At 36.4% G+C, this 15,855-nt stretch overlaps 2 protein-coding genes across 2 annotated transcripts; both read right to left on the reverse strand.

The window, feature by feature from the left end:
• Positions 1-541: 541 nt before the first annotated feature.
• Positions 542-3,400, reverse strand: LOC145052160 (4-coumarate--CoA ligase 1-like). Its single transcript, XM_078999974.1, has 5 exons — positions 2,055-3,400; positions 1,733-1,931; positions 1,405-1,615; positions 1,175-1,277; positions 542-838 (listed from the first exon to the last, which is right to left on the reverse strand). Exons 1-5 carry the CDS (start codon positions 3,039-3,041, stop codon positions 719-721), a joined length of 1,620 nt encoding a protein of 539 aa, XP_078856100.1. The 5' UTR covers positions 3,042-3,400; the 3' UTR covers positions 542-718.
• Positions 3,401-12,684: 9,284 nt separating this feature from the next.
• Positions 12,685-15,481, reverse strand: LOC145052161 (ACT domain-containing protein ACR11-like). The gene is made up of 10 exons (XM_078999975.1): positions 15,203-15,481; positions 14,565-14,619; positions 14,349-14,474; positions 14,153-14,247; positions 13,895-13,979; positions 13,760-13,819; positions 13,604-13,659; positions 13,364-13,469; positions 13,013-13,081; positions 12,685-12,919 (listed from the first exon to the last, which is right to left on the reverse strand). The coding sequence occupies exons 1-10, from the start codon at positions 15,340-15,342 to the stop codon at positions 12,857-12,859; spliced, it is 855 nt and encodes a 284-aa protein (XP_078856101.1). The 5' UTR covers positions 15,343-15,481; the 3' UTR covers positions 12,685-12,856.
• Positions 15,482-15,855: the final 374 nt, after the last annotated feature.

Below are 15,855 nucleotides of genomic sequence, written 5' to 3' on the forward strand. Positions count from 1 at the left end.
TTTGTTTAACTTAAACCAAAATTTATACTCATAACTCGATTATTTTAATTTAATTTTTTATATAAATTCATTTTAGTATTAAAAGTTTTAGCCCTAAACTTACGGGTGTTAAAAGGTTCCATGCTCAACATATTGATTTTAGGAAACTAATGATGAAGGTTGGGATTTTATTTTATTTTATTTATTTATTTATTTTTTGTAGATATTAACTGGGAACTCCATCATCATCTTAAGCACAAACAATAGTAACACCATTTGTTGGTTATATGCATAATCATAATATACTGGCGTTATTTGTCAATCTTTTGAAGGTTATACAATCATGTACTCATAGAAGATAACCTCACGTCAGTTTCACTTACTCCGACCATTCGTTAACTTACTTCGATCACCCCATAACATCAATAGATAATGATATACTTCATTATTCAAAGTAATGGAACACTTTATTATGCATACAATATGCACCATGATTCTAAAATTAAGTCAAAATGAAAATGCTAAGCTTCAACACAATCCAACTATACCCAATAAAGTCAAATACACAAACAATGTTCAACTTAAATTTCGGTAATTTTCCTTACAATTTTAAATCGACTAGATACAACGCATCAACGTACTTTTACAAATTAAAAATTGTAGTGTGCATCATAATTGATCGTTTGAACTTGGAAGAAAAACACCCGTAAATAAATGTAGATAAAAACGGGCAAATAGATTATTTTGGAATACCAGCTGCTAGCTTTGCTCTTAAATCCTTACGAAGAATTTTCCCAGATGGGGATTTAGGGATCGTGTCGACGAAGAACACACGGTTAATTCTCTTGTAGAATACCACCTGTAATTTACAAATAATTTATAGATGATTTCACATGTAGCAACATGAAAATAATCACTACTGGTTTGACTCGAGGTAATATATTGAACACGTTTCAGTCAAATAGGAAATATATATGTCATTTAAGTTGGGTTGACCGTACCCATGTTTATTTTGTTTTATATTAATAAATAATTTACATTAAATATAGATATGATAACAAAAATAATAAGTTTATTTTGCAAATAAAATTGTATATACATTTTATAATGCTTTTTTTTTTTTAATTTTGGACATTACAAAGAAAAAAATAATGCAAAATGACATATGGGTTAAAATTTAGAAACATAAAATTACCTGTTTGGAGATAAATTGCTTGACTTCGTCCTCGGTGACGGTTGAGCCGTTCGATTTAACCACAAACGCAACCGGAACTTCCCCAGCACCCTCATCTATCATTCTGAAATATGAATAATTGAATATCTATTAATTATAGAGTATTATTATAAATTTTGTAAACAGTAAATTCACCAAATTGTCGATCTGGTAAATGGTAATGTCCGGTAATTAAGAAGACGATAACTTACGGGACCACGGCAGCATCAGATAGGTGCGGATGTGTGAGCAGCAATGCTTCAAGCTCCGCTGGAGCAACTTGAAATCCTTTGTACTTTATCAACTCCTTCAATCGATCGACTATGAAAAGCTCATCATCGTCATCAATGAACCCGATGTCTCCGGTGTGCAACCACCCGTCTACGATCGTTCTCTTTGTTGCTTCCGGATCGTTAAGGTAACCTATGATCAATTTTCACCACCGGAACTTTTTAATTTTTTTATCTCAGGTAAAACAGTAAAAGAATTATTAACAATTCAGAATTTCAGATCTATGATGATCTTCGATATTCTACTGACCTTTCATGATCTGGTCACCGCGAATGCAGATCTCACCGCGTTGATTCCGAGGAAGAGAAGCATTCGTGTCTGGATCGACGATCTTCATCTCGGCATTACGGACTACTGTGCCACATGCCCCTGATTTGATCTCGAATGGCTCTTTGGCGAAAGCCAAACACATCGCTAACACCGGTCCTGCCTCCGTCATTCCGTAACCCTGTTATCGATCATGCAGAACAGATCAATCATCAATGCTATAGATGCGTGGACTAGATTGTATATTAGTTGAGGAAAAAATACTTCCAGGTTTGGATTTATCTGAAATGAACTGACTACCTACCTGTCCAAGCTTCGCATTGGGGAACTTCATCCTTACGGTGTCTTCAAGCTCTTTGCCCAACGGCGCCGCGCCGGACATTACCGTTCGAATCGACGATACATCGTATTTATCCACAACGTCTGCGTTTTTCGCGATTGCTAAAACTATAGGAGGCACGAACGGTCCGATTGTGACTTTGTACTTCTGAATCAGCTCCAGAAATGGAACTATATCGAATTTTTGCATGATGAGAATAGCAGCCCCTGCGCGTAATCCGCACAACAAGATCGAATTTAACGAGTAGATGTGAAACAATGGCAAAACGCACATCAGTACATCCTCGCTGTGAATCCATAAATTCGGATTTTCACCGTCGACTTGCTGTGCTACACTCGTCACCAGCCCTTTGTGAGTCAACATGACTCCTTTTGGCAATCCGGTAGTCCCGGATGAATACGGCAGAGCCACGACGTCATCCGACGAGATGTCAACTTCAGGAAGCTCCTTCTCATCGCCGGAAACCAACTCCGAGAAGTGAAGGCACTCTTCCGGAGCTGAATCGATGCAAACGACCTTGATCGAATTCTCCGATGCGAAGTCCTTCAGCTTCGCCACATGTGCTGATTGAGTGATAATGATTTTCGCGCCGGAAGCCTTGGCTTGCTTGAGGATCTCAGAAGATGTGAAGAACGGGTTCGCCATTGTTGAGACGGCGCCGATGAAGGAAGCGCCAAGGAACGAGAAGACAAATTCCGGCGAATTGGGAAGCAAAATCATGATGACATCACCCTTGTTGATGCCTAGTTTGTGAAGGGCAGAACCGACTTTTCGTGAGCTGAGCTCGACGTCAGCATAGCTGTATACAACACCGGTGGCGCCGTCAATCAAGCACGGTCGATCACTGAACTTGGAAATATTTTCAAAGCAATACGCGTGCAAAGAGAGATGCTTGGGTATATAAATGTCCGGCAGACGTGATCGGAAAATGGTCTCCGTCTTTGCTTCCATCGTGAAGTATCCTTTTTTTTTTGTATAAACAAAGAAGCTTGTGGAATTTGTTGTGTGTTGCTGGAAATTGTTCGGGAGGAAAAACGCTTATATGGATGGCGGAGGTTGGTGGTGAGTTGATCGTTGGCGGGGGTTGGTGGAGGAGGACAGGATGGTAATTAAGGGGTAATCAGAGGGGTAAAATCGGAGTGGAAGTGTGGTTGGTGGATGATGGGTTAGGTATTATTGGTAAGGGTTGTGTTGGGTCCACCCAGTTGGGTGCCGATCGGATCAAGTTGACTTGAAAAACATAGGAGCCACACTTGACACTTCTTTTCTTTCTTCCTTTTGGCTACCTACCACACTACACGGAACACATAAACGGGATCGGTTTGAGACTCAACTCAGCCGAATCAAATTAGAACCGAAAAGTACAACATAAAAATATAATCAAACCAAACCCAGATCAATCTCTAACAGCTCTTGGGTGTCTTCTTCTTGTCTTGTAAAGTTGAATATTAATGCTGTGAATGTTGTTATTATTAACAAAAGAAATAAAGAAAATGAATTTTAAACTACCATACGCCTTTTGCATTATAAAGTTGTATCCAAATCTATTACTTATTTAAATGATTCAGATTTAATTTTGTCAACTTAATAATCGATGAATATTACATCATTAAACGGACCCATCTAATCTGGATAGTTAGTCCCACCTCATTTCTCCACTCTGAAATTTCCCAATTCGGATATTCGTGCTCCGGTGTGAAAGATGAATATTATCTAACTGATTTATAAAGTCTTGCACACGGTTCGAGGCGGGGATATCAACTTCAACGCCACTCACCGGAGGGTGTACTCACCATAGAATTTTTATTTTCTACTCACTCGTTTTTTATTTACGTTTTATATCTCATGTCAGTTTTCCACTCATTTATCTTTTACTCACCACAAATCAGGAAATGGTTGTCTTTGACTACTTTTCATTTTTTATTTTTTTTTAAATATATTTTATATAAATATTATACTTGTTTTGTAGATAATTAAAAATCATGAATTTTAATATATTTTTAATTTGTTAGTATCCGACTTTCACTCACCCTTCCTACACCCATTCTTTCTCGTCTTACAAATCTTTTCCATCAATTGGACTGAAACCTCACATGTAACACCCTATCTTTTATACATTTAAAATGGAGAAACTTTTACGACATCTTATTACATTAAGTTGTATTTTTCAAACTTGGTCACAATAAAACATTTTTCAAAACATATTCGTTAACTTGGGGGTTACAAACTCATATAAATACACAATTACAGTAAGCAAATAAAAATTTACCAAATATCATAATCAGGAATTTATACGTCACGTTATCTATCTTCTAAAACTATTCAAGCAATCCATACTTCTAAATCTTTGCTTCCAAAACTAAGATACATGCCATTTCAAATAAAATATTTAATATGAATTGTCTCTTAGTTACATGGTTTTAAGACTCATCAAATAACCAAACATTTCAAATAATCTTTTATTTAATTCATACTTTGCATTTTCAAAATACTTTATACAACTTTAACTTATGTCAAACGCCATGCAATGGAATATGTTTACAAAGCATGTTTAAAACTTTCAATATAACTTATACTCGAATTAAACTTCATGCAAAGATATAAAATACATAATCTATTAATCCATGATCATAAACCGTTCAATATAACTTGATCGCAAACAAACTTCATACAAAATAAACAAAATTGATTGCATGATCTTAAATTGAAAATAAATGAAGTAAAACTTACGGGTTTCCTCCTATCTTGCATCATATAAAATGTGATCCTTAGGTTGAAAATAAACAAATGCATTCAAAACATAATACAAAAACTCAATCAAGGCATAACTCGTCCAACAGAAATAAAAACCAATTTAACATGATATGTCCTTTAAAACAATCACTCATAGCAATGTTTCTATTAGCGTATAACATTTAAATGTATAGATAGGATCTTTTAAACTTCATGTTATCTAGCTAGTTGTTATTATTCATTATATCTTGTACGTGTATAAATACATCAATAAGATACGGATACAATTGAGGGCAATACTACTTTACATGGTATCAAGCGTTGGTTATCCAAACCCTAGCCATACCACCTTTTTTTTCCTTTTTCTTTCATCTCATTCTTTTTCTCGTTTCTTCTCAATGGCATCTTCATCTGATTTTGCCATTCCTCTTGCCACTATTCTTCACCTTCTCACCATCAAACTCAACTCATCAAATTATCTTCTCTGGAAACATCAAATCCAACCTCTCTTATCTTATCAAAACCTTCTTGGCCATGTCGATGGTTCCAAATCAGCCCCGGTTCAAACCATTGAAGTTGAAGGCAAGCCCACTCCTAATCCAGTCTACACTACGTGGCATGAAATTGATCAAAAGGGCCCTTTTAATCTTGCAATCTTCGCTATCCAAGGAAGCCATGGCCGAGACTTTAGGGTTGTCTAATGCCTGTGCGATTTGGGTTGCTTTGGAACAGGCCTACAACCATGATTCCAGAGAAAGGCTACAAACACTGTGTGATTCTCTAAGACAACTTCAGAAAGACTCCTCCACGGTAACTAAATATGGCAAGAAATTTAAGGCAATTTGTGATCAATTGTCGGCTATTGGTTCCCCTATTGACACCACTGATTAGATTCACTGGTTCCTGTGCGGCCTAGGCTCCGGTTTTGAATCGTTTTCAATAGCCCATCGTGCTGCTCCTGTTTATCCATCCTTCCGCCAACTCCTCTCCCAGGCGGAAAGTCACGGGTTATTTCTCTCCTCCATTCATAACTCAGCCTCCACCACACCAGTTGCCTTCACCGCTACCACCTCTACCTCTCCCTCTTCATCCAATACTCGAGGTGGACACTCAAACAGAGGACGTGGTCGTGCCAATTACTCAGGAGGACGAGGATAAGGGCGGCGCCCACCGCACTGCCAACTATGTCGCAAAAATGGACATTATGCATCTTCGTGTCCAGATCTTGCTACTTATCAAAAGAGCTCCACTATTGATGCTAATCTTGCTCAAGCTTTCAAAAGGCAGTGTGACATTACTCATTCAAGTCCTGACTGGTATGTTGATTCTGGGGCTTCCACACACATGACCAACTCGGTGCCAAATCTTGATTCCTCATCATCTTATTCTGGGCAAAATCAAGTGGTCTTTGGCAATGGTAATGTGTTAAATATTTCCCACATTGGTACCTATTCTTTAATAAATTAACTACATTTACATGATGTTTTAGTAGTCCCTCACCTTACCAAGAATTTACTTTCCATCAGCAAGCTAACAAGAGACTCACCGGTTGATATTCTCTTTTCTAATAACTTTTTCGCAATTCAAAATCGCAGCACCAAGGAAATAACTGCAAGGGGTAGAGTTGAGGGCGGTCTTTACATCCTTGAGCAAGGATATAAGACGTTTTTAGCCAGTTTAAGGAATAAAAGGACTAGTGCTTCTTATGAATTATGGCATAGTAGATTAGGTCATGTAACGTTTGACATTATTTCTTTATTACAAAAGCCTGGTTCTTTATCTCTTACAGTTGTTTTACCAAAACCTGGTGTATGTTCTTTTTGCCAACTGTCAAAAAGCAAACGCTTGCCATTTCATGAAAATTATAAACGTGCCACTCATGTACTTGACCTAATTCACTGCGACCTATGGGGCCCAGTACCTTTACCATCCACTGATGGTTATCTATACTATGTTATTTTTGTTGATGATCATTCTAGGTTTACGTGGTTCTATCCACTTAAGCTCAAGTCTGACTTTGCACAAATATTCACAAACTTCTTACTGTTCGTACAAAATCAGTTCTCATGCAAGGTCAAAAAATTTCAAACTAACAGGGGACCGAGTTTATAAATAAAAAGGTGCAATAACTCCTTACCTCAAATGGTACTCATCATCGTATCTCTTGCCCCCACACACCTGAACAGAATGGGAGAGTTGAACGTAAACATCGTCATGTCACTGAAACTGGTCTCGCGATGCTATTTAATTGCCATGAACCGGCTTCATTATGGGTTGATGCTTTTACCTCTGCAGTCTACATCATCAACCGCCTCCCATCTAAAGTCATTAAAAACAAAAGCCCCTTTAAAGTGCTATATCAAACTCCTTCCAATTATGACATCTTCAAAGTATTTGGATGTCGCGTTTTTCCATATCTATGTGATTACTCAGCCAACAAATTAGCCCCACGAAGCCACCCTTGTATCTTCATTGGTTACAACACCAACTATAAAGGGTATAGATGTCTAGATTCAAGTACACACCGTATTTACACAACCAGGCACGCTAAATTTGACGAATCTTGCTTTCCATTTGCCAATGATTCCTCGTCTGCTGATGCATCTCAATTATTGTTCTCTTCATTTAATGAACCTACTAGATAAAATAGCTCTACTACTCAAACAAATACATATACTCCAGCACCTGTTGTCACATCGCCCGCTAATTCTCATGACTCGTGCAAAGCCACAACTCCATGTCCGATGTGTCTGCCCATTCCAACAGCACCCACGGTCTTACCTTCCCCAGTCGCTGCTAATGATCAGTTTTCGGTACCTGGTGACAGCCCTCCACTATCATCACAATAGCTTACTCCCCACTCACCAGTGGTGCCATCTCACTCCATGATCACACGTTCCAAGGCCGGTATTTTCAAGCCTAAGCACCACGCTGATTTAGCCTATCTTGGGATGTCTGCTCTTCATCAAGTTCTCCTCACTACCACCATTCCTAAGGGATTTAAATCTACATCTAAACATGCTCATTTGCTTATGGATATGGATGAGGAAATGCGAGCCTTGCAATGGGAGCTTGTCCCACGACCATCTCATGCAAATGTAGTTGGTTACAAATGGATTTTTCGCACAAAATTTAAATCCGATGGCACCATTGATCGTTACAAGGCACGCTTAGTTGCACAAGGTTTCACACAGGTACCTGGACTTGACTATTCTCATACGTTTAGTCCTGTTGTTAAAGCTTCTACGGTCCGAATTTTTCTATCTATTGTAGTTATGCGAAACTGACCATTACACCAATTAGACGTAAAGAATGCTTTCCTAAATGGAAAACTTACTGATACAGTTTTTATGGAGCAACCCACAGGGTTTATTGATGCACGTTTTCCATTACATGTCTATCGTTTGAAGAAAGCACTTTATGGCCTAAAACAGGCACCGGGAGCATGGTTTCAAAGACTAAACTCTTTTCTTATCTCTCTTGTTTTTCAGTGTAGCTGTGTTGATACTTTGCTTTTTATCCTCAAACAGCGATCTACTCTTCTCTATCTAATGGTTTATGTTGATGACATAATTCTCACGGGGAACGATTCCACTCTCATTCGCAACTTCATTACTCGTATTAATAACGAGTTTGCTACCAAAGATCTTGGAAAACCCAGTTACTTCTTAGGTCTTGAAGTTACATATACCAATAATGGAATTTTCCTCACTCAAGCAAAGTATGCCCATGATATCTTGACTAGAGCTCAGCTTCTTGACTCCAAACCAGTTGCCACACCACTATGTGCCACATATCAACTTTTAACAGCTGGTGTGCCCTATTCCGATCCAACTCTTTACCGTTCATTAGTCGGGGCACTACAATATCTGACCATTACTCGACCGGATCTTTCTTATGTTGTAAATCAAGTCAGCCAGTTCCTTCAAAATCCCATTGTTGATCATTTTCAGGCTGTTAAACGCATTTTGCAATATGTTAAAGGCACCATTTCGTATGGCTTGCATTTTCATCGCCCTCACTCTTCTTCTGTTTTAGGCTATTCGGATGCCGATTGGGCCAGGTGCATTGAAACAAGGCGGTCGACATATGTTACTCGATCTTCCTAAGTGACAACTTAGTATCTTGGAGCGCGAAAAAGCAACCTACGGTGTCTCGCTCTAGCTGTGAATCCGAATACAAGGCTATAGCCAACACAGCATCAGAAATAGTTTGGGTCACTCACTTACTAAGAGAACTTCATGCGTTGCCACCTTCCATACCCACTCTTTTGTGTGACAATAAAAGTGCACTTTTTCTCAGCCCGAATCCCATCTCCCACAAGCGTTCTAAACACATAGACATTGACTATTACTTCATTCGTGAGCTCGTTCCTTCTGGCAAACTTCACACCAAGTATATCCCCACTCATCTACAACTAGCTGACATCTTCACCAAGAGTCTTCCGTGACCTCTTTTTGAGCAATTTCGTAACAAGTTGCATGTTGGACCACCACCAATCAGCTTGACGGGGGGTATTAGCATATAACATTTAAATGTATAAATAGGATCTTTTAAACTTCCTGTTATCTAGCTAGTTGTTGTTATTCATTATATCTTGTATGTGTATAAATACATCGATAAGATACTGATACAATCGAAGGGAATACTACTTTACAGTTTCAAAATATGTATAAAAATAATAGCAAACTTCAAACTTTTAACCAAAGCTTTAACTTTCAAAACATGTATCAAAATAATAGCGAGAGATTATATACCTTCTGGTTTACGTTGACGAGATTATTTGTATAGCCTCTTCTACCTCTCTCAACACTAGATTTGTTAATTGACTTTTGTCTAAGTTCTTCATGCCAGACTTAGGATCTCTAACATTCTTCATTGGCATTATTGTATCTTACTCTAACTCAAATATTTTTTTCTTAGTCCTCTTTTGCTAAGGAAATTCTTACGAGAGCTAACATGACCACATGCAATATGTGAAATACCTGATGGATACGAAACTCAATCTTTCCTCTGATGGGAAGCATGTTTCTAACCCAACATTGTATAGGAGTCTTATGGAGGACTTATAATATCCACACCATCTAAATATATATCTTATGTGGTCAAGGAAATATGCCTTTACATGCATGAACCTCGTGAACGCTACTTTCTTGTGATAAAGTGTATTCTTTACTACCTTCACCTTCAGGTCATGTTAGCGCGTGACCTTCTTATTTGTTTGTCCCTTGTTGATCAATTAGTTACGTACAAACTAAGAGGGGTGTTCAAATATTGTACTTTGTAGTTCGATTTTTACACATGTATAGTGTAAGGTACCTTGTGTAAGTACTTGCATTATTTATATTGATAGAAATACTAGGGAAATTCACTAAACAAACCCTTATAAATGATTTTTTTAAATAAAATAACCATTTTTAAGTTTTTGAAAAATAACAACTTTCTCCTGAATGCTTGGTTCTGGACTTGTTCTTCAAATTTCGGAGATTTTTTTCAAATAAATTTCTCTTCTAATGTCTGAATGTCAATTCCGAAGTGTTTAATATTACATGTGTTCCGTCAAATGTCTGGTTTTAAACCCTAATATCATACATATTTCTTATTTACTATGTTTCTTCAACTTTTTGTTAGATTTTAGCAAGAAACAACTTTTTTTATTCCGCAATATATTCGGACTTGTTCTTGAAATTATGAAGGGTTTTTTTCTCTCGAACTCCAAAATTTCAATTGAAAATATATTTTTTTGTCAGGAAAAAATGTTTATTTCTTTAAATATACATCACATGATGGTTAGTTTAGGTAATTTTCCATAATATAAATCCCTTAAGGTATTTTTACAATATGATATTTTGTAATTATTACTTTAAACTATAAAATCAAAAGTTAGCAATTATAGTCAGCTTCAATCTATACTTAAATATTTTTTTGGTGGCCTAGTTATTAAATTTTTCAATAATCAAGATTTTTTTTTCACCTACTTATATTAGGTCATCCACTAAACTCATCAATAATCATTATAGTGATGGATGACACATCAACATCACATCCGATCATTAAATCTATAACATACCTACCACTAAAAGATCATTCCATATCATTTTTTATTTTTATTTTAATTCAAAAATACATTAAAAACATATTTTTTTTTAAAATTGGTTTTTTCATTAAATTAAAATACCACGGTATACTAAAAAAAATTGCATTAATTAAAAAAAATGCAACATTAAAAAAAAATCCTAAAAAAGCCAAACATAACTAAAAAAACTATCCCATATTCTTATATCAGGCTCGAATAGATTCTTTCATTGCACGAAAAATCTTCAAATATTCGTTTTCGAGGTCGTCCGCTTTCATTTTTAATATCTACATATCGGCTTTTGTTTGAAGCATCGTTTGTGCCTCTTAAAATGACGATTGCGCTTCTACCATTTTTTTTCCACCCGACTCATCATCTCCGCCTTGCTCTCTTGTATTTGGACATATTGATCAAATTTGTCTCCAAAATGATCGATAATTAAATAGTAGATCTTGAAGCCGACAAACCCGTTTTTTTGCTTTATTTCTTCCAATGGGCCGACAAAGAGGTTACTCGTTTTCAAAATCTATCGGATCATCATTGATGTCGATGTGTCTTCGTCCGTTCGATTGTTAGGAAGTTGCATCGTAGTTTCTTAAACGCTAATGAACCGGAATAGGTTTGTGAAGTTGTTTCAGTTTGCTATTTCCATTTTGGAGCATCTTTCAATTTTAGCCATAGTTTGAGATATGGAAAAGCTTTGTGGGTGGTTGTTGTTTTTTCATATTGATCTAAGACCGCCTTAAACATATCGAAATTGTTTAACCCGTTTTTGTGTACGTTGTTAAGGTTGTTGTAAATTCCTTCAAAGTCGGTACATTTTAGCCTAAATCGCGCCACTTCGAACTAATTTGGTCGGGATTTCGACTTTCACTTTCTCCCAAAAACAATTAAAGTTTGACTATCTCCTTCAATTGGCTCTTGAGAAGCCAATACCTACACCTAGACTAACTTCTCTCCTTCAATTGGCGATGAGTTGTATCCAACGCAAAAGTATCATCGGGTTTGCAGTTTCGATAGAGAGGGGGGGGGGGGGGGGGTTATTTTGATTGGGATTCATGGTATTTGGTTGTAAAGAAAGTTGTGTGTTTAAATGTTTATATATAAAAAGAAGAATGATGTAAAAATGAGGATGTGTGTTGTGGTATTTATATAAGTAAATGGTTGTTTTGTTTTAAATAAAAAAATTCAAAAAAATACCATTAAACATAACTAATCAAAGGTGGAGATGTTCAAACGGCTAGCTATTGGGAGTTGTCAATCGTTTTTGGCTTCACGAACAACCATGCCCGACCACAAAGGTTCGGGTGGTGTTCACGAACCACGACCGTAGCCACGTCGACAACGGCAACCTTCGTGATGAGCATTGCAGTAGGCCTTGGTGCACGATGGTAAACATGCAGTTTTGTATCGACTAACATAAACGGTAAAAATGTTTGAAAAAAGTCTGACCTTAATTTTAATCATTTAATTTGTGTTGTGTCCTTAATTTTAATCGTTTAATTTTTATTTTTATGTTGTGTCATGTAAACTTGTTGACCAAATTCAAGTCTATTACCCAAACTTGTTTACTTCGCAACGAGTTCTTGTCACGTTAGCATGTCGTCTCGGTTTTGGTCGGCTCTAACTATGGTGGCAGCCTGTCAAACCATCGGCTATGTAATAATAAAGTATGCGCCCAAAAAAAAAACCAGGTTTGAACCGATTTTACAATCGGGTTCCAATACCAAGCATGTGGTTTCCTCTAACCAACTGGACCGGGTTTTTAACATTGATTAACAATAATTTAAGAACCAGAAATGTCGATCCTTTTTTTTGTATCATATAAATGTAAATAACTTTACATTTTGTAATGTAAACTCCCAAGTATTTCTGGAAAAGGGGTATAACACCACAACACCATCATTAATCATATGGACTACTGCATTTTCCATTATGATCCAATAAAGTTTTATTTTCAAAAACTTGACTCATCTGTTGACGGGCGTCTTAAAAAGTAACGCAAACTATTAGTGACAACCTGCAAAAAAAATAATAATAATGAATCGTCAATTATACCTTCTAAAAAAACTAAATTTGGCTAAAACTTGATGGTGTCGTGTGTATTAATTACCAGCTGAAGGGGTTTGATGAGAGCCTTATTCTTGTAATTCACATGGAACTTGGCCTTGGCCAACAAACCCTGCACCACGTAGGTTGGTTTGGTTCGGTTTCATGATAATAGCAACTTACTTTTCTCTAACTACCAAAAAGCTCCATGTATTTTATTTTTTACCCATAATAGCAACATACTTACATTTCTCTACCAATATAGTAATGTACTTTATTTGTTCCATTTTGCTATTATTGGTGTGTGTTGCTATTATGGGTAAGAGTTAAACTACATTTCCAATATTAGTAAAGTTAGTAAATTAAGTTGATATTTCCTGCACTTTGTCCTTTTAATGAACGGGATTATTGTTACCTCGGTGTCAAACTCTCCTGACTCTACTGCAACGTTAATATCAGTGATAATTTTCACAAGGTCTACCAGTAACCCAGGCCTATCTGCTGTTTCCACTGAGAGCAAACTGTATACATATATAGCAACGAAATTATATCCATCAATTCTCAAAGTCAAACTTGGTATTTGACTTCCGTACATCAATTGTCAAATGAGTTGCTTTTTGACTTTTAGATGTCAAAGTCAAACATGCAGGATTACCTTCGATCGGGACCATCATCGGATATACGGATGCGAGTTGCAATGTCAACATCAAGCTGAGGCAAAGATAAACCAGTAGTGAATATTAGCCAAATGACGAAATCGCCCTTCCGTTTTGACAATAATCTAACATATGACATATTGATTGATTGGTACCTTCTGTTTTGGTGCTTCGACTCCAAAGGCTTCTCCCATAGCTAACTGAGCGCTTGATTCCTGATGACCAAAAACATCAATTCAACATGATAATTAAAATATGAAATTGGTGTAATAATTAATAAAAATAAATACCGGGTGATATTCAAGAAGATTGCTAATAATTGTTAGACGGATGGCCTCAAGCAACTCAGGATCCTCAACTTTCCGACCAGTCGAGCTGCAAATGGATTCATATTAACTGTTCATAAGGGTAACCAAAATGTACATTCAACTCAATTTTTAAATTTGTTGTACCAAAACCAATTCTTTGACCCTTTAATAAATCGAAAACATTAAACAAAAACATCGGACATGTGATCCAAGAAGATAAATTAAGCTCAATACTCTTACGATTTAGTGATCGAGAACGTGTTATGCTTCCCTGAAGAATCCAGATGAACGTTTGCTTTGACAACATTCAATCCAAGATTTTTTAGAGCATTCATCTGCTCATACATTTCCCAATAATCAATGACAATAGCAAATCTATTAAATTAATAATAAAATTTTATTTGCTTTATGATAAATTCGAAGGTTTTGTTCATACAGTGTCAAGAAGAGCTCCAAGGCGATTCCCAAAGGTAATCTCCACAACAGTTGCATTTGGGTCTGAGTCCTGATCGATAATTACTTTGGGTGTTGGAATCACATCGGTTTCTTGATAACTTCCATCCTGCAAATCATACCAAAATCCGATGAACATAAAGTCAGAAATCAAACAGATCTTCAAAGAAAAGGTGTTACCAAATCCCTTGCTTAATACCTCAATGGCTGTGGCTGATGCTTTTGGAATCATAGTACTCAATGAATATGACAATCTGGGTAACAACCCAAATCAAAAATTAGAATAACAACCCTAAATCCTAATGCATGTTTCATATTACTTAGAGAAATCTTTCATGTTTGTGATTCAATATGCCTCCAAAACGCGCGTTTTTGTATAAACCCCTAAAACTGATTGTTGGACTCCTTAATTGTTTCCCAATTTAACCTTGACAGAAAAATAATTAAAAAATATATATAATATAATCACTTTTCTAGTTTTCTCCAACACTGGGAACTCATAATTGCTACGTATCCAAACACTTCCTAGATCAGCTTCGGATTAGGGATGTATAATTTACAGCTGATCAATCGGTTAGAAGTTTAGAGCCCAATACGATTAAAGACTAAAGTTACACAAATCAGCAACTCGTATTTGCTCGATCAATTACAGCAAATTAACAATCCTCGTGTTCGTGTACACACATTAATCAAATATGCTTACACGGAATCAGAAAACCCACAAAACGTTACGAATTATTAAAGAAATCTAGAGCTGGATCGAGTTAGATTGATTCTAAAAAGAAACGCCAATTAAAGGAACTCAAAATTACAAACAGGAAATCGGGTGGGGCATACCTTGGTTTAGTTGAAGTACATAGATGTTTAAGAGGATCTGAACCGAAGAACGCAGCTTTAGAGATGGGTTGCTTCTCGAATGCAACTAATTTGGTGTAAACTCCAATAGTGCACCCGCAAGAGGCCATGGCGACAGCCATAATAACCAGAGGACTATTGAAAGAAAATGCTAAAGAGGGTTGGATTGAGAACTAGAGGAAGAAGATTGGCATGGCGAGGTGAGGATGGGTAGGGATATGGTGGGGACAAAAATGGAAGCGTATGGATTGAAGTTGAAGGATAGACTTAGTTTTGCATCTAGTGGTTTCCGCCATTTGTAAAGGAGTCTATCTGTCTGTATCATGTATGGGCTGGATATTTATAATTTTTTTCTTTCTATTATTTACTTTCCTAACAATAAATTGTACATAAAGACATTTTCATAATTCATAACTCATAATATATAAAAGAGAAATTAAATATCCTCCTACCTTTTAATCCTATAAATTTTCCTACTCATTTAATTGATGACATGTGTCATATTAATATCCTAAAATATCATTAAATCTTATTAAATGAACATTAAATGTTACACATGTCATCATTTCATTGGGTAGGAAGATATTTAGGAACAAAAAGTAGAAGGATATTTAATTTCTCTATATAAAAATATA

The sequence above is a fragment of the Lactuca serriola genome, chromosome 5 (genome assembly GCF_051521515.1).
Source record: "Lactuca serriola cultivar US96UC23 chromosome 5, Lser_US96UC23_V15, whole genome shotgun sequence".
Classification (NCBI taxonomy): domain Eukaryota; kingdom Viridiplantae; phylum Streptophyta; class Magnoliopsida; order Asterales; family Asteraceae; genus Lactuca; species Lactuca serriola.